The following is a 19,663-nucleotide window of genomic DNA, read 5'->3' as shown; positions in this document are numbered from 1 at the left end:
CCTAAAATTTGGGTCAAAACCGGTCAAAATGTGAACTTTTTTCCTCAAATATTAATGATTTTTTGGCCAAAATCTTCAAATTTGGGGGTGTTTGAATAATGATTGATGCTCCTCTTGCCTCTGAAGGACTTTTTGCATTGTTTGGAGAGAAGTCAATTTTTGGCCAAATTTGGATAAAAATGTAATGCTTACCCCTTGCATTTTTTTCAATTTTGGCCAAAATATGAAATTGCTTTAAACTTGCAGGGAAGATGCCTAATGGACCATAGAAGACATTCCACTGCAATTCGTGGACAGATGTGGTTTTGAAAAGAAAATATGGCCTAAAATTTGGGTCAAAACCGGTCGAAAATGTTAACTTTTTTCCTAAAATATTAATAATTTTTTTGCCAAAATCTTCAATTTTTGGGGTGTGTGAATAGTGATTGATGCTCCTCTTGCCTCTGAAGGACCTTCTGCATTGTCTGGAGAAAAGTCAATTTTTGGCCAAATTTTAATGAAAATGTAAGGCTAACCCCCTGCATTTTTTTTCAATTTTGGCAAAAATATGAAATTGCTTTAAACTTGCAGGGAAGATGCCTAATGGACCATAGAAGACATTCCACTGCAGGTCGTGGACAGATGTGTTTTTGAAGAAATATCGCCTAAAATTTGGGTCAAAACCGGTCAAAATGTGAACTTTTTTCCTAAAATATTTATGATTTTTTTGCCAAAATCTTCAAATTTGGGGGTGTTTGAATAGTGATTGATGCTCCTCTTGCCTCTGAAGGGATTTCTGCATTGTTTGGAGAAAAGTCAATTTTTGGCCAAATTTGGATAAAAATGTAAGGCTAACCCCTTGCATTTTTTTCAGTTTTGGCCAAAATATGAAATTGCTTGAAACTTGCAGGGAAGATGCCTAATGGACCATAGAAGACAATCCACTGCAATTCGTGGACAGATGTGTTTTTGAAAAGAAAATATGACCTAAAATTTGGGTCAAAACCGGTCGAAAATGTCAACTTTTTTTGTCAAATATTAATGATTTTTTGGCCAAAATCTTCAAATTTGGGGGTGTTTGAATAGTGATTGATGCTCCTCTTGCCTCTGAAGGACTTTTTGCATTGTTTGGAGAGAAGTCAATTTTTGGCCAAATTTTGATAAAATGTAAGGCTAACCCCTTGCATTTTTTTTCAATTTTGGCCAAAATATGAAATTGCTTTAAACTTGCAGGGAAGATGCCTAATGGACCATAGAAGACATTCCACTGCAATTCGTGGACAGATGCGTTTTTGAAAAGAAAATATCGCCTAAAATTTGGGTCAAAACCGGTCGAAAAAGTGAACTTTTTTCCTCAAATATTAATGATTTTTTGGCCAAAATCTTCAAATTTGGGAGTGTTTGACAAGTGATTGATGCTCCTCTTGCCTCTGAAGGACTTTTTGCATTGTTTGGAGAGAAGTCAATTTTTGGCCAAATTTTGATAAAATGTAAGGCTAACCCCTTGCATTTTTTTCAATTTTGGCCAAAATATGAAATTGCTTTAAACTTGCAGGGAAGATGCCTAATGGACCATAGAAGACATTCCACTGCAATTCGTGGACAGATGTGGTTTTGAAAAGAAAATATGGCCTAAAATTTGGGTCAAAACCGGTCAAAATGTTAACTTTTTTCCTAAAATATTAATAATTTTTTTGCCAAAATCTTCAATTTTTGGGGTGTGTGAATAGTGATTGATGCTCCTCTTGCCTCTGAAGGACCTTCTGCATTGTCTGGAGAAAAGTCAATTTTTGGCCAAATTTTAATGAAAATGTAAGGCTAACCCCCTGCATTTTTTTTCAATTTTGGCAAAAATATGAAATTGCTTTAAACTTGCAGGGAAGATGCCTAATGGACCATAGAAGACATTCCACTGCAGGTCGTGGACAGATGTGTTTTTGAAGAAATATCGCCTAAAATTTGGGTCAAAACCGGTCAAAGTGAACTTTTTCCTAAAATATTAATGATTTTTTGCCCAAATCTTCAAATTTGGGAGTGTTTGACAAGTGATTGATGCTCCTCTTGCCTCTGAAGGACTTTTTGCATTGTTTGGAGAGAAGTCAATTTTTGGCCAAATTTTGATAAAATGTAAGGCTAACCCCTTGCATTTTTTTCAATTTTGGCCAAAATATGAAATTGCTTTAAACTTGCAGGGAAGATGCCTAATGGACCATAGAAGACATTCCACTGCAATTCGTGGACAGATGTGGTTTTGAAAAGAAAATATGGCCTAAAATTTGGGTCAAAACCGGTCAAAATGTGAACTTTTTTCCTCAAATATTAATGATTTTTTGGCCAAAATCTTCAAATTTGGGGGTGTTTGAATAATGATTGATGCTCCTCTTGCCTCTGAAGGACTTTTTGCATTGTTTGGAGAGAAGTCAATTTTTGGCCAAATTTGGATAAAAATGTAATGCTTACCCCTTGCATTTTTTTCAATTTTGGCCAAAATATGAAATTGCTTTAAACTTGCAGGGAAGATGCCTAATGGACCATAGAAGACATTCCACTGCAATTCGTGGACAGATGTGGTTTTGAAAAGAAAATATGGCCTAAAATTTGGGTCAAAACCGGTCGAAAATGTTAACTTTTTTCCTAAAATATTAATAATTTTTTTGCCAAAATCTTCAATTTTTGGGGTGTGTGAATAGTGATTGATGCTCCTCTTGCCTCTGAAGGACCTTCTGCATTGTCTGGAGAAAAGTCAATTTTTGGCCAAATTTTAATGAAAATGTAAGGCTAACCCCCTGCATTTTTTTTCAATTTTGGCAAAAATATGAAATTGCTTTAAACTTGCAGGGAAGATGCCTAATGGACCATAGAAGACATTCCACTGCAGGTCGTGGACAGATGTGTTTTTGAAGAAATATCGCCTAAAATTTGGGTCAAAACCGGTCAAAATGTGAACTTTTTTCCTAAAATATTTATGATTTTTTTGCCAAAATCTTCAAATTTGGGGGTGTTTGAATAGTGATTGATGCTCCTCTTGCCTCTGAAGGGATTTCTGCATTGTTTGGAGAAAAGTCAATTTTTGGCCAAATTTTGATAAAAATGTAAGGCTAACCCCTTGCATTTTTTTCAGTTTTGGCCAAAATATGAAATTGCTTGAAACTTGCAGGGAAGATGCCTAATGGACCATAGAAGACATTCCACTGCAAGTCGTGGACAGATGCCTTTTTGAAAAGAAAATATGGCCTAAAATTTGCGTCAAAACCGGTCGAAAATGTGAACTTTTTTCCTAAAATATTTTTAAAAAAATTACCAAAATCTGCAAATTTGGGGGTGTTTGAATAGTGATTGATTCTCCTCTTGCCTCTGAAGGACTTTCTGCATTGTTTGGGCAAGTACGAGTCCACCATGGGAGAATGAGATATGATAAAATGTATTAAATGTTTCATCCCAAACCTGAACGCGGGTCGATATTTTATTCACAATTTAATAATTTTTGTGTTGATAGAAAAAAAAATTATAAAAAAAACCGATATCTAACTTATGCGGTAAAACTTTAAACTAGCTCATATTTTTTTTAATCAAAAGTAGACCCTTTGAGAAACAAACATAGGGGTTGCTTTTTGTGTAAACTTGGATTTTTAATTGGTGCTGGGGGGGGGGGGGGGCTGTCTTTACCAAAACAAAATCCTGGAATTTTTTCATTGGTTTCCAGACTCCTTAATAAAGACAAAGACAAGACAAAATTTATTTTAAGATTCATAATTTTTTTCCTTCATTTTACAATTTAATAGTAATAATGAGCTCTAGCAAGCCAAGCCATGCATACAGATAGTTTTTAGATTTTTTGATTTTTTTTTAATCTCTGATAAAATAGGGTGCGTGTATTCACATATTTTCAACTGTACAAAGCCCTTTTGGGGGGATGGAGGTTCGCGTTGGTGAACACCTCCAACCGCATCCACACCCTTCGTTTTATAGCCTGACTTAATCTATTTTTCTTTCATATAAAAATAACACTATGTGACATATATACAGCACAGCTACACAAGTGATATGAAGGATCAGAAAAAAACCCAGTTCACTTCACCCAGAATGCACTGCATTACCCAGAATGCCATGCACGCCGGACACGGATCAAGGTGAAACGACACAGTATTTTGTCATTTGTCATAACTAATCCCAGAAAAATGTATCCATTATGTTGAACTCGCTACATGTACAAACACTATAAAGGCAAACTCACGCAGCTCAACCCTCTGTTCACACTAGATAAACAAAAAAGAAAAACCACCAGTTATGACAACCGATTCATTACTTACTAAGGGACCGTGAGCCTACTGTGCCATCCTACACAAACAACAATGTATGTATGGCCATTAGAGTTTGTACAATTGTTTTCCCATCACTAAAAAAAACGGTATTAAATCAATGTACATGTACATACACACTACACACAATTTTCATTCATAATATACAATATTTGTACAGGAAAAAACAATTGTCCAAGGGCACTTAAACTGAACTTTGTCTTCAGTTTATCATTCTAAGAATTCTCATCATTTCATCTATTTGATTTGTTTTAATCAGCTAAGGCAGTAAAAAAAACCAAAGGATCAATTTCAACCACAACCAGTCAAGCACAGCTTGAACTGTTTGCTACAATCAAATTACAATTTACACTTCATTGAATAACTGGAATTCTTCTGGAAATGTGTACACACTTCCACCAACAATCTTCATCAAAGCTACTGAAAGAGCTCACCATACAGGGATAAATTCATGGCTTCCCAAGCTTTACCAAACCCTCTTTCTTTGCATTGGGTTTACGGCTAAATCTCAAATGCCAACTATTTTGCGCTGTCACGAGAAATCACTTACAAATGGCTAAACAAGGCTTCCCATTGTGCACAAATAATATAAATTTGTCTCAAATCGTTTATTATTCTGGAAAGCGAAATCTTTGCAAAAACATTACAGATATGGCTCAGTGTAAATGTACAACAAAACAAAGTCTTATACATAGATTTAAAAAAAGTATTAGAGTAGGTCAGATGAATGGATAAATTTATCACTCTCCGAAATTGCTTGGCCTAAATATATCAAACATTTCATATTTGCTACTCAGGGAATACAATGAAGCACAACATTGAGAGGGAACCAAATATCTCACCAAAACAACTGCCTATAAATTAATGAACACAAAACATTTAATAATGCAAGGTTTCCACCGACATCAGGACAATCAGCCAATACTGTAATAGCAAACCATGTTCAGAAGAAAAAAAAGGAACAAAAGTGGAATGTATGTTTTTTTCTCAGCTTTTTAACTTCAGCACTACCAAGGAGCCACAACTTTACAAGAACAAAAAAATACTAGAAAAAGTTCTCATCCAATGCACTACAATCAAGCTCAAACAATAAGAGACTAGGACATGTTTCGCTAGAGTCTCAACTCAATTCTTTACACAAATTTGTAAATCTGAGTTGCACTTTTTAACAGTGTTATTCAACTCGTGATGCTCAAACCGAGGCCAGACCAACAAATGGTCAAGATGCCCCGAATGCTCCATTCAAATGGAAAACACGAGTGTGCTTCAAAAACTCTTCACCAGTCATTTCTATCCAAAAACAAACAACAAAACCCAGATAGTCACAACACTCAAGACTTATGACCATATTATTTCCAAACCAAAACAGATCAAAGCTATGGTGAATGCAGAAACAGCAAAGTTGAAAATGTTCCCAGGAGAGCGAATCTTTCTCTGGCGCAAAGAAGAACTGACCAAACTACATCTGATATAAACACAGAAGTGGAGTGTCACACTTTCCAAAATAATAACTACAAACCACACAAATGAAACCGATAAAAAAAAAACAAGAGCTGGATTATGTAACCACCTGCAATCAATTAACGTCTACTTACACTTTCTCAATCAATCAATATGACATTTTACAATTCAACTCTTCAAAGTGCAAGCTCACTGACAATGCACAAAAGTTTTTTTGGGGAAAATCTGATGAAAGTTCTCAGTACAATTCCCACTAACATCGATCTCAACATCAACTCCCTCTCCACATGAAAACCAAAACAAACAAGAATTGAGGTAATTTTCTCATTCAACAGATGTCCCGTGTTCCCTCCAATCATCGTATAAAGGAATTCATATATCCATACAAATATAGTGCGTGTAAGAACAGCTATAAGCAGATGCTAGAATACTCATGTTTATGGTAGTCAACACAGGCAGTTCCTGTGCCTCAGAAAAAAAACGTCTGTGCAAAATTTTGTTATTCAGTGCGATAAACATGGGTGATCTGTGATGTATTGAAATCTCCCCTCTATTTGATCACACATATCAGCCACAAATTTCATGTGTTTTCTTCATTCCTCCAACTTGTGAGTCAAGGAAGTCAATTTTCATCCTTCGCCATGGCTACCAGACAGCCACGGTCCAACAAATCAAATCTGCAAGTCTCTCCATCAATCAATAAAAAAAAACAAGCCGCATCTTGAAAGACAAGAAATCCAGACTACTTTGTGTAGGTAGACCATAAGTTTTCCCCAAATCTGTCTGGTTTGAGAGAAACTCTTCCTCTTTCAAAAAAAAAGGGTGGGGGGAGGGGTTGGATATTCGTCCATAGTTCCCTAGCTTTAAGACATGTCTCATTGGCTTTCATGGGCAATGAAGGCCAATAACATGTTAAAGTAGTGCATGGTGACAAGTTTTCAGGGGACAATGTCATGACTCAAAAGGACAAACAGCAATCCCATCCCTCAAAAGTATCCCGTAGGAAAATATGCCACAGACTATCCCAGGGCATTCAGGGGAAATGATGGGAAAAGCCATGGGATTCAATTCCCTGCACTAAAATCTGCAACCCTGGAGGATATCTGGACCACCCACTCCAGGACAAATAACCTGTGAATGCAGCAACAAAGCCTACTCCCTACAATTCCTGTCACCGTGGGGAGTCGCCGATAGCTTGCAGTTGCTTCTCCTGGTTCATGAGGACTCCCACAGCGTCCTTGACGGCGTGGAAGATGATGTTCTTGATCTGGAGCTTGTCCTCGTGGTTGGAGTGGGTGTTGCTGAGACGTCGGAACTCCTGGGTCAGCTGGAAACACCGGGAAATGTGCTCCGGAGAGACAAAGTCCTCGGCCACTTTGATGCAAGAGTAAAGATTTCTCACCTGGAGAAGGGGGGGGGGGGGAGGTGGGAAGACCAACATAAATCAAAACTGTTAGGGAAACAAGATGATTGTGCAGGACTGTTTCATCCCGACGAAGTATCTGTTGTTATAAGATTTTAGACTTTGCATGGTGGAGTATCAGTATCGTTTTGGTTTGCGGTAACACCATGTGGTAATAACTACTGTCGCTCAGTAGATATTTAGTTCTGATAAGAACTTGTCCTGCTTATTATCAACTTTTGCTGAGTAGTTTTAGTTCTGCTAAGAACAGTCCTGCTTAGTTCTAAAAGAACTTGTCTTTGGTCTCAACGTTTCGACTAGCCTGCTGTAGTCATTGTCAAGAGAGTGTTCTTATCAGGACTGTTCTTATCATGACTGTTCTTACGCAGGACAGGTTCTTATCAGAACTGAATAGCTACTGAGTGACCGTAGTTAGTACCACATGGTGTTACCCCAAACCGAATTCTGTTGTTCATAGAGGATACATTGCATATGAAATTACATCAGTGAAAAGGCAAAAAAAGCCTTAGTAAATTTCTGTACCTGATGTGGCGCCCCAGCAGGGATGAAGATAGCATCTCCCATGCACTGCACGATAGGCCAGCCTTGCACCCCGTACTCTTTGTACAGCCGATCCAGCATCACCTCATTCAGGTACCAGCTCTGATCATGGATGGGGTCGTGATCCTCCGGCACCTCCTGGCCTTGCTCCTTGGCCACCTTGGTCAGCAGCTCCCGGATCTTGTCGGCATCGTCGGCATGGAACAGGTGCCAGATGGCCCCCGGTCGCTCCCCGGTCTCCCTGACCCGCTGCCTGCTCTGTTCGTCGTGGCAGACCTCGTCGATAGCATCCAGGATGTCCTGGCTGAGGTCGCAGGTGGTGGTACTGACCTTGCCGTTCTGGCCCTGCTTGTCTTCGCCCACGTACACCATGACGTTGACCGCGTCTGAGATGTCTAGGTGCAGGTTGGTGGTGCCTTCTTTAGGTCGAGACGCAAGACCTGGATTGGAAGACAATCAGATCATCATATCAATAACCACGATAAGTAATAAACACAACATCGGTCATCAGATAATTGGATGATGAAATTCTGTATACGTTCACCAACAAGATGGACTATCTTGATTTTAAGCATGGTTATCTTGTAGTTCTAAAAATGCACAGGCTGAATATGCAATAAGTCATGCACTGTGCAACAAAGCAAAGGCTCATTCAATGGGCAGTGAGTGCGCTGTAGTATTAAGTGGCTAGGCAGCAAAATCCTCCCAACCTTCCGTTGGGTTTTAAAGGGTCTCCTAGGTCAGGGTTAATGAGGAAATCTTACCATATGCATTGTACATCTTTGGTCCCAGGTCTGGCTTGACAAAGAAATCGGGCAGTCGTGCTGAGATGTTGAGACGGCCCTCCCTGCGTGTGTACTCTGGTAGTGGGAGATTCTTCATCAGGTCCTGGAAGTGATCTGGGAGCAACTCAGCGAAGTCTTCGGCAGGAGGCCAGTCCTTCAGCTTCAGGATCAGAGGCTGGCCTTGCTTTGTCTCCAGGCGATCTACAAAAATGTACAAGCAGAGCAATTTTTTAATCATCGATAAAGTGTTCGCTATTTTGTTTAATTAACAAAGAGAGGCTCCACACATTTTCAAATTGTTTTGATGTACTTATCAAAAACTGTATCTAGTTGGAAGGTCCTCATCAACGTCATTTAGGTTTATTAGGAACAGAAATTGACAAAAGACTAATCCAGATTCTTCAATTGACTGATTGAGAGAGCATTCTAAAATCACAACATCTACCCTAGAGAGTGTTTGACAACGGTTGGCACACTCTTCAAAGCAGCTTTAGAGATTAGTAAGCCATCGGCTGATTAAGTAGGGATGTGGAAGGGACGGGGGAAGGTTAGAGAAGGCATTCAACTCACTTTGAACATCCTCAAAGCCGTCCCAGAAGTCTTTCATGGGCGCTCCCTGGATGACACTGCCTGTGCTGCAATCAACCAGGTCGTTGGCTAGTTCCCCAAATTTCTGGTTGAAGAAAGTGGGATGCCAGAGTATCTCGTCCAGCAGCCTGCGGACACCGCTTACCAACACGGGCTATAGAAAGTGGAAAAACAAAAGTTAGAACATAACAACTGGCGCGACAAAGGGTTAACATGTCAGCAGCTTTCTTTCCCAAGTCTCCAAATCTAACTGAAAAGCATGAACGTTTTGCATTTTTTTTGTAGATGAATGAAAGGATTTACAAGAAATTTGAGTTTGGCATCTACACATAATATGCTTATTCTTCTTACCAACTCAATTAATTCAGAATTGCTCCTAAGCTAATCTTTGTGGCTGAAATCATGACTGCCTGTTATCATCAAGGTGGTTTTGTTAGGAATGTTATAAATACAGATACTCACTGCTCCTCTTCTCCATTGCCCTTGGAAGATTCTAAAGTTACCCTTGTGCGAGGAATCATGCAGCCTCAACAACCTGCCATCACACAGCCAGGAATGAGGCACGTCAGGATATTCCACGCTGGACTCGGTCAAGGTCTGTCTGACATGCGGCAGCACGGCCTCACCGATGGCATTCACGCTGACCGTGGTAGGCGAGTCTGGCTTTTGGGACGGATTGGTGTAAATGCTTGGTGGTAGATCGATGGCCATCGTCTGCTGGCTGGCTGGCCGGGTGGGTGTCTTGACAGAACCCCGATCGTGCTTGTTCAGCGCCGGCGCCGAAATGTTCTGTTCCACAACTGTTGCGATGATGTCTTCGAAGGTACTGGTCATGGTGCGAGTGGACTTCTTGTTGGCGTTGTCGCCTTTTGGGAGGAACGCTGTCATGAGGTACGCTGAGCCATCCATGCCTCCCGTCGGACGTCCAAGTTTACCCGCGGTCTTGGTCAGGAGCTCCCGCAGCTTGGAGCAGCTCTCGCTCTTGGCCGACTCGGCGTCAGAACGCGTGACTTTGTCTGTGGTCAGGGTGCCCGCCTTGGTGTCCGGCACAGACAGCTCATAGGATTTGGGTGAGGAGTTTGTGAAGCGGTTAGTGCTCTCAGACTGGGCGGAGGAGGCCACGTTGGCTAAGACGTCCAGGGGAGACGCCGAGGGGAAGGAGGTCAGCTTGGGAGCCTTGGGACTCCTCGAGTTGCTGTTTACGGGCGTGGAGTGGCCTGAATCACTGGGCTCAGTCTTGCCGGATTCACTGGGTGTCTTATCATTAAGTAAGACCTGAAAAACGAAGTAGTGAAGCATTTGAAATATTATGGGCTTCAAGTCTTTGGGACAACACCCGACACTCAGCATATCGCACAGAATACACTTGCAATAAATAGAAATCAAATTGTTTTCATCATCTTGAACATTCAACCTGGGATTCCAAACTTCCTTTATCTGGTCTAAGATCTGAGATTCAGCTACAAAAAGAAATCCATTTGCTTTTTGTGTAACTTAACACAAGTACAATACGTCAAGTCAGTGCAACAAGGTCGTAATTCCATTCTGCATTAAAGTCGTATCTTGCGCAAATATGCTCCGTGCAACAAGGTCTTATCTCGATGTTCATTGACTTTGTATGTACATGCGGGTTATTTTAAGCGAGATACGAGCTTTTGACATTCTGAAACTTGAAACTCGCGTTTCAGGTACGGCCCATTTTGGGAGATACGACCTTGTTGCATGGACACGAAGAATACACTGACACCCCTTGCAAAACTCAGAACAAAAATGGATGGATAAGTAATTTGATCACTTGTTACTAAACTGTTTCTCTCGGTTAGTTGATGCAAGTAAGGTCTAACTTACTGGTGAGAGGCCATTGATGGCAGGCACTTTGTCGGGTGAATTGTTGAGGGCTCTCTTGCTGCAGGGGCATGAGGCGGCAATGTTCCACTTGGTCCGCATCTGGTGAACCAACATACCCACGTCCCAGAGTGCTGAGGATAGAAATTAAAAACACAAAACAATTAGATAAACACTGTCTCTGGAGGACAATTCACAAATCATGCACTGCAACAAACAGAAGCCCCAGAACTTGGAAATCTTGGAACCTTAGTCAGGTTAACTACATAACACAAGCATTTTCTGCTCTGTGAACTGCCTACATTTGCCCAATGGCATTGCTGATCTAGGCACATGTGTCTGCTTTTCCACAAGAGTGGCACACCTAACAACACAGTTCAATCCAGTTAACAATTTATGTTAACCATAATTTCTGACAAGGAATAAAAAAATCAAGAGAAACAAACAGACAACCAGCCCAACAGACAAACAGATGATGATGATGGTGATGATTTTCTTACCCGATCCAGGGATGATCTGTGTGAGTATGAGGCTGTCTGGTTGGTGAGGTTGATCCTTGATGCATTTGAGCCAAGCCAGTCCAGGCTTCATCTTGTGTTTGGCTGAGACAAATGAGACAAATTGTAAAAATGAGTAAAAATGAAAATTCTTTGAACCCAGGAGTCCTTGTACTGCCCCAAATCACCCTGCCTGTTACAACCTGTACTGCCCCAAACTGCCCAGGCACTCAGGCACGCAACTGCAAAGCTACAAAAAAGAGGAAAATCCAAGACTTCAGAAGATCTTGTACAGTGCTTTTCATTTTTTTTTATTGCAGACAAGGGAATTTAAAAAGGCAGGGCATAAACCGATCCAAGAAAAAGTTGCATGCCTGAGCACTTTACGGGGTTTATGTGTTTATCATGGAATAAACTCAATGTAGTACAATGCAGTACATGTACCTTTTGGTTAATGCATCCCAGGATTTTGTTTCCATTTATTCAAATTTAGAGCAAGCAGTATGCAACCATAAATGCCAAACTCTGACTAAAGAAATAATTTCCTTGATACCCTACTACCGGTAGCATCCAGCCGATATTTCTCACTGCCACAGAGTCAAACTAAGCCCGGTGATTGTTTCTCCGTGTCATATTTTTGAGAAAAGGTTTAAAATATTGCACCGTCCATAAATATTTGTGCAATGCAAGCCTGCTCCCTATTTGTAGTAGTGATATGACATTAGGTACCTTTAGGATTAGGGTGCTTCTGCTTGTAGCAATCGAGGCAGACCACGAAGCCACATTTAGAACAGGTCCAGTGAATGTTGAACAGCGTCGTGTCGCAAGTGTCACACATCTCCCGCACACCTGTTACTGCCCTCTTCCAGGCAATTTTACCTGAAAAGACAGGGACCAAAACACACATCGATGAAAAACGGTGCTGACGAAATAAGAAGATCGGGAGGTGCCAGGAGATATTTCAGAAAGACACATCAAATAAAAAAAAATTGGGACCAATTTCATAGAGCTACTACGCACAGAAATTTGCCACATATAGGAAATTTTGCAAAGCTATTACAGGAAACCTGCCAAACAATCCAATGCATGTTCACAGCTAGTGCCGGAGTGTGGCCTAGTGGTTAGGATTTGTGACTCATGATCAGAGGGTCAGGGGTTCGAATCCAGCTGCTGGCTATAAGTTGTGTCCTTGGGCAAGCCACTTCATCCCCACTTGCCTCTCTCCACCCAGGAGTATAAATGGGTACCGGCATTAGCTGGGGAGTAACCTGCGATGGACTAGCACTCCATCCAGGGGGAGTAGAAATATTCTCAGTCATTTCATGCTACTGAAAGTGGAGATAAATGCCGGCCTGATGGGCCACATTGGCTTGTGACAGACTTCATAATCACAGCTAAATTTTCACTTGGCACATGAATTGAGTAAGCGCTGTTTTCTTATTATCAGCTCCATTGACTGGGGTCGGGCTGGCATTCTGAAAGTATCAGAACACGGAAGGTACGTGGAGGTACTATCTGACAATCTCTGTCAAGTTTTTCAGTTTTCGGAAGAAACAAAGTAAAATGCTATTTCAAATGACATCATAGTTTGTCTTATACTTAATGATATATAGAAAAGATTTCAACGAACCTGGTGCGATGCTCCAGGACTTAGCCTGGTGTTCCTGCTCTACCAGCTCACAGAACTGGTCCCCAACCTTCTTCAGGATGTACTTGGATGTCTCCACATCCAGCTGGCAGTCAGGGTCCGGCGGATACGGCAACCATGGCGTCAGATCCTCTGGCTGGCAGTGGCTGGGCTCAGAGAAACCGGCGATGGTCAAGTTGCCGTTCTTGGAGTACCGCAGTCTGTGAGGATAGGGACCAAATCACACACAAAATTAAACTTCCTGATCAAATACCAAATTCAACTTGTTAGAAATGGTCGTCAGACTTGTTTAATATCTGAGATCATCATACCAGGGTTCAGGGAACTGGAAATAATTATCTAGTGGCTGTGAAGACGGGGATTTTTTGTGGGGCACCTCGGCCAGTAAGAAGGCAATTGCATGATCTACAGTTTCCAAACTGGCTTTTTAGACAAAATTATCAAATCAGGGTTAGGAAACCACAAATCTTTTTTGGTGACCAGGATGTTAAACAAGGGTTTTGTGAACCAGGAGTTACTAACCAAGGGTTAACAAAACTACCTTTTGGAAATCTGGGTTGCAACTATTGTGTGGAATCAAACAATCAAAATCAATTCAACAGAGTAACATTTTGGCCGAGGTTCATACTTTGCTCAACAGTGAGTTTACAGTCTTTAGTCGCTGTGCTGGAGGCTCTCCGACCAGTTTTTCTGTGAGCGAGAGAGGCACACACTAACATGAGCATCTCACCTCCTGAATGCATAGAAGCGGCAGAAGATGTTCATCTTGGAGTGTCTGGAGCTGGGCTTCATGCGGCACTCGCGGCATTTCATCAGGCTTGGGGTGACGTCGCAGCAGGCCCCGTCTTGCAGGAAGGGCTCACCGGTCTTCTTGAGCTTGGAGACGGAGGGCTTGACCAGGGCACGGCTCACATTCAGTGCTGTGGACAAAAGGTCATCAACACAATAAGATAAAAGCAATACTCTCAAAACAAGCTATACACGCATCAACCATTCTGCTAAGAACCTTCCTCGATCCTCCAAATTCCACCACTGTGCAGCAAACCAATGCACATTCTTTGTACTCTTCTGCAGGCAGCAAGCCCCACATAAAGTAATGGTGACTGGGTTCAACCTTCCTCAATCCTGGAAAACATCATTTAAATGTCCTGGTGGATTTTGAAAGATCTGGGAGGGTAGGAGTTAGCGCAACTCTACATGCAGTTCGGCAAAGAACCTTCCTGAATCCTCCAAAATCCAACGCCATGCAGGAACCCAAAACAAATTCAGAGGGGCATCCAGTAAAATCGACTGGGCTGTACCTTCCTCAATTTTGAAAAATCCTCCAAAATCTCTTGGTGGATTTTGAAAGATCCGGACTATGGTAAATGCATAGATGGCTGATTTATCAATCATAATTTGTCCAGGACGTTTTGTTGCGACTCATTTGAGGAATGCGAACATTCAGATCACAAAGGCACTTACCATCAAACTTATCCTTCTCCTTGCGTGCCCGGGTGACTATGCGTTTCTTGGGAGCCAGAATCAACCGGTCCATGACGGCTGGTATCTGAGACTACATAGAGAGAGAGAAAGCAGAAACCGTAAGCACAACATGATTGATGGTCATCATTTAACAATCGTATGTTTATATGAACAATGGTTAAATGTTGCTAAAGGTTTGCTGCTGCACATCACGGATAAAGGGGTCCAGATCATTTTTTCGCCCGGAAGAGTTTAGTCAAGCAAGCTGTGCCAGAGAGAAATGAATTTCGGACTCAGCAATGCTGATTTTCATATGGACTCTCACAACAATTGCCCTGACTAAGAAAAGACAATCGGGTACAGATCTGAAACAACGGTTGGAAAAATTATTCCCCATTAACCACAAAAGTAGCTTTAACCCAGAATATTGGAGTTGTCCTTGAGTCCCCAAAAGTCAATCACGAGCCAATGACAAGTTATAATATTAATAATAACAAATTACCCTGGATTGGACATTTGGGAGACATCCCCATAGACTTAAATGTGCCCTAACCCAATATTCCCTTGTCCTTTTTCCACGAATTTCGGTATGTTTAATAATTAGACCATGAGCAACAAATATAATCTAACTGCGACAGCAAAATTTTGCCTCTGAAGGGGGGGGGGGGGGGGGGGCTGTGACATTAAATGTGCCCTAACCCAATATTCCCTTGTCCTTTTTCCACGAATTTCGGTATGTTTAATAATTAGACCATGAGCAACAAATATAATCTAATTGCGACAGCAAAATTTTGCCTCTGAAGGGGGGGGGGGGGCTGTGACATTAAATGTGCCCTAACCCAATATTCCCTTGTCCTTTTTCCACGAATTTCGGTATGTTTAATAATTAGACCATGAGCAACAAATACAATATAATTGCGACGGTAAAATTTTGCCTCTAAAGGGGGGGGGGGGGGGGGGGCTGTGACATTAGGGAGACATGAAAATGACCGAAGTCTCCCATTGTGTGAAGAAATTACGATAACGTGTCTCCTTAATGTTACCATTACACGTATAATACTACTACTACTACTAATATTAATAGCGGGTTCTTATTAAGCGCACATATCCTAAACAAAGCTAGATCAAGGCGCTTGACCAAAAAAGTAGAACAATAGTTCTGTCTTCAAATGCTTCCTAAATGTTGTCACTGAGTCAGATTGGCGGATCTCTTGAGGGAGCTTGTTCCACAGATGGGGCCCAGAATATCCTGTCTCAAGTCAAGTAACGACCTATGACAAAGGCAATTCTTTGTCGCTAATCATCCTCCCCTGGTACTCATGACCCGACTTGTAAATTGGACTTGTGATTGACTTGCGATTGACTCACTACAACTCCCAAGGCCTTATCACACATTTTGATCCTCACACTTGGGATAGGATATCCTTGTCAGCTTAAGTATGTGGGACTTGGCACCATCTAAGATTTTTTTTTTTGCTGCCAACTTCCATAAAAAACAAAAAAGGACTCGGCTTCCTTGACACTATTTAAAAAAAAGGCATAGGTTTTTTTCAAAATCTCTACGGCATTCAGATAATTCCGCCGAAAAATAACACCAGGTTTTCTTGGTCCCATAAATACATCCACAAGGCCAAAAATAAATTGGAATAAAAATGGGTCAGGGAGCCAATCTATCAAATTCCTGGCCCAGTAATGAGAACAGTCTGCGGCCAGCTTCCCTTCCCATTTTTTTTTTTTTTTCAGTGGGACACATCCACTTATCACCTCGGGGAAATCAAACCAGGTCAGTTCGCTCTGGGTGCTGAGAGATTAGCCCCCATTGCTGAATTGAACTTTAACGAGACTTCTCCTGGTTGCCTGCTATGTGGCCGAGCTGCCTTGTGAAATACAAGTTATCATGGAATGATCCGCTCCGGATAGGAAGAAAGGTATTCATGACACACACATCCATGGTCCATGAAATGAAAGTTTTTCTTTCCCGCAGTGGCTCGGTTGGCTTTTGTGAATCTCTAATTGAGCTTCAAATAGGGTTGCCCTATGTGTGTTCATGTGACATAATGAGTAAGGCTTACAGCTACATAGCTGATTGTGTGAATTTCAGGACACTCGTATTTCATATTTGGACTTCATTTATTTGTAAAGGCAAAGCTCATTTTCACGGTTGGCTGGGGCATTCAGGGTTGACATACACAATGTTGCATTGTGTTTCTCCAACTAGTGGTACTAAATAGAAAACCTAAGAACAGAATTAAATCAGGGCCGTGTGCTACTCCTGAGAGAGTAGATAACTGTCACTATGTTGAGACTGCTTAGTTTACGGGGCTATTAGTACACAATGTGAAGGAAAATGTTCTTTCAAATGGTCTCCCATTTGTTTAATCTTTGAAAGTTTTGAAGACGCGTTATCTTACCTTGAATTCTGTTGTTCTGTCTCCTTCTGAATGAACACTGTGAACACTGAAGTTTTTGTATCCATCGTAATCATTATCCTCGGCAGTTTGTTTGTCAGGGACCACACTGCCCCGTCCTTTAGCAAGCTCCTTGCTGCTGTCATTGTGGTGTTTGCTCTTTCTGTCGCTGGAGCCGCAGCGTCTTTTCCGGTCCCGGTGTTTCTTGGAGTGTTTGGACTCTCGGCCACGCTTGCTGCGGCTCTTGGAGGTAGTGGAGCTGTCCGAGCACGTGGACGAGTTGTCAAAGTCATAGACGTGGTCCGGAACGCTGCTCTTTGGAATGTCTGCGAGGGTGACGGCACTGAGGGGCTTACTGTCCCCACCTCGACTGCTGTTGAGGTAGCCTGCTGCCTGTTGCATGTGGCCATTGGGGATGGCCTGGGCAAGCCTCTCCTTGGACTGGGATTCCAGCAGTTTTAAAGAGTCACTGTTGGGTGTTTTGACACCAAGCTCATACAGTTTGCGCTCTGTTAGAGTACTGGTTGTGCCACTGGACGGGATGACTGAGGAGGTATTGTGACGTTGGAGCCATGCCTTCTTCAGGTTTACGTGACCACCAGATCGGTTGGGCGAGGCTGTCTTGACGCTGCGGCTGTCGGACGACTCACTGCCTGTGGCCTTTGGGGAGCAGGATCGTGTACTATCGCTGTCTGACATAGCTCCATTGTTAATCCGATCACTGAACATAGGCATAGAACCAGACGGGTCAAGACCCAGTCGGTACTGGTCCACTTTCTCAATTTTGAGTTCAACATTCTCATTGTTCCTGGTCTCCCTACTGAAGGTTTCAGGGGCAGACCCGCCTGTGATCTGACTGTTGCGTGCATCATTGGCAAAGGATTTGTAGGTCTCAGCAAAGAAAGCCCCGCTGGGTTTCCTGTCATCAGTGTTTGAGTTCAAGGCAGAACCTGCCTCATCACATGCTTCTGGGTGCTTTCCTTTGACCTTGGGATGCTTGCGCTTTGTTGCCCCACCTGATCCACCGGATTTGCGTTTTGTGGATGGCACATCCGTACTTCTGGATGAATCCATTGGAGATGGATAATCACTTGGCCGACTGGTGTCATTCGGTCTTAAGGCAGACATGAGAAGGGAAGTGTGCCCCGACTGCAGGGAAAAAGGGGAATGGGTTGTGGATTGGGGATACCCCGATGGCGACTTCCCAGATTTCTGCAACTCAAAGGACTGCAAGGCAGCAGCAGAGAGCTGCTGTGGAGTGGCCACACGTAGTGGTGACTGCGGCTGCAGGCCAGTGCTGCGATTCGTGTTTGCTAAGCTCTGAACCGACTGGCCCTGCAGGGGTGGAGGCTTGCCGATGGAACTGTGCACAATGACGGGCACATTGTGAGCACTGTCACCAACTCGCAGATCCACAGCATCTTTCGCGTAGGCTGATTTGCCAGACTGCAATGAAGGATGTTGGGAGGAGCCCCCAGCAACTGTGTACATCGGTTGATGTCCCAGGTTATCCCTGCTCTGAATAGCGCAGGTTAGCGGTGCTGCCTCTCCTGCTTTGCCAGGTTCCGGGTCTCTGCGGAGAGGTGGAGGCGTGGGGATATCCTTGCGGGATGCACCCACCGCTTTGATGGGTATTCCAGCGGTTATACTACCTGTCCTGAGAGGGTCAGCAGTTCTAGTTAAGAATGCAATATTGGGTTTGCTGTCGTCAGCTGATGAGTCTCCTTCAAGGCCAGCATTTTCTGGGTGACTGCTGGGTATGGCATGCCTGAACGGCTGATAACCAGTTGGAGGTTCACTCTTGATGTGGAAGGCAGGCATGTGTTTGGACTGTTCAGTCCTCACTGGTACCCCAGAGCGGGAGTCCTCATATCTTGCCGGCACTGTGCCATAATACGCTATGTGGCCGTCGGGCTTGGGTGCGGGATGGTAGACCTTGAAGCCATGGCCTTCTCTGATTCGACTCTCTTCTGTTTTCAGTTTCATGAGTTCGGCAGTTGTTGCATGGTCTTTCTCATGCCTCTGCAGACGTTCACTCTCCGAGGTCTGGCCAAGATAGCCCTTCCGGTACAGCCGGTCTTCATGGATGCGGGCTTGCTCACCAGACGAGTGCATCTTGAGGTAACGATCTCTCTCCATCTGACTCAAGGAGTGCTGCAAGTTATAAAAACAAAGAGAAACATAAATCGGTCTCATGACTACTCATAAAAGCGAGCATGTTCAGCCTGAAGTAAAGGATCCAATAAATATCCCGACAAGCACTCAGACACACTTCCCCCAATGACTCATTAATCCATACACATATCACTGCACACAGTCAATCAATGCCGAAGTATGCACAAGGACTGCCACAAGAACAGCTTAACATTCATTCTGTCTGGGAGACAACGGCTGGACTTCATGTATGATTCAGAGGAGGGGCGGCTAAGGCAGAGCACGCTGAAACATGAGACTCAGCGGCAGGGCTCTCCTTTCAGCTGAAATCACAGCGTGTGGATTACCAATGTCAATTGGTAATGAGACGGTAACATGATCGCTATGTTCCTATCAATTTGCTGGGGCAGTATGTGACATGAATAATGCACGGGGGGCCGGTAATGCGATGCATGCGCGGCGGATTCAGGGGGCAATGGGCCCAGTGTGTGGGGTTGAGTGCCTGTGTATCAGGTGTCGGCAGCCCTACCGCTCATGGACAAAAAAAATGTC

At 42.8% G+C, this 19,663-nt stretch overlaps 1 protein-coding gene across 1 annotated transcript in view; it reads right to left on the bottom strand.

Annotated features, from left to right (window-relative positions):
* Positions 1–3,713: 3,713 nt before the first annotated feature.
* The window catches only part of LOC119740285, a 92,984-nt gene continuing 77,034 nt past the window's right edge, over positions 3,714–19,663 (bottom strand). The window contains exons 12-23 of the mRNA XM_038215552.1: positions 16,961–19,111; positions 14,550–14,640; positions 13,816–14,005; positions 13,068–13,285; positions 12,167–12,316; positions 11,441–11,542; positions 10,944–11,074; positions 9,558–10,370; positions 9,078–9,249; positions 8,487–8,708; positions 7,705–8,162; positions 3,714–7,161 (exon numbers count right to left, since the gene is read on the bottom strand). Coding sequence (XP_038071480.1) covers positions 6,931–7,161; positions 7,705–8,162; positions 8,487–8,708; positions 9,078–9,249; positions 9,558–10,370; positions 10,944–11,074; positions 11,441–11,542; positions 12,167–12,316; positions 13,068–13,285; positions 13,816–14,005; positions 14,550–14,640; positions 16,961–19,111 — 4,929 coding nt within the window. The 3' untranslated portion in view covers positions 3,714–6,930. The remainder of the gene's footprint in view (positions 7,162–7,704; positions 8,163–8,486; positions 8,709–9,077; positions 9,250–9,557; positions 10,371–10,943; positions 11,075–11,440; positions 11,543–12,166; positions 12,317–13,067; positions 13,286–13,815; positions 14,006–14,549; positions 14,641–16,960; positions 19,112–19,663) is intronic.

This window comes from Patiria miniata, unplaced genomic scaffold, assembly GCF_015706575.1.
Source record: "Patiria miniata isolate m_02_andy unplaced genomic scaffold, ASM1570657v1 HiC_scaffold_10, whole genome shotgun sequence".
NCBI classification, from domain to species: Eukaryota; Metazoa; Echinodermata; class Asteroidea; order Valvatida; family Asterinidae; genus Patiria; species Patiria miniata.
Note: the sequence above shows the minus strand (reverse complement) of the source record. Positions and strands in the feature narration are given on the sequence as shown.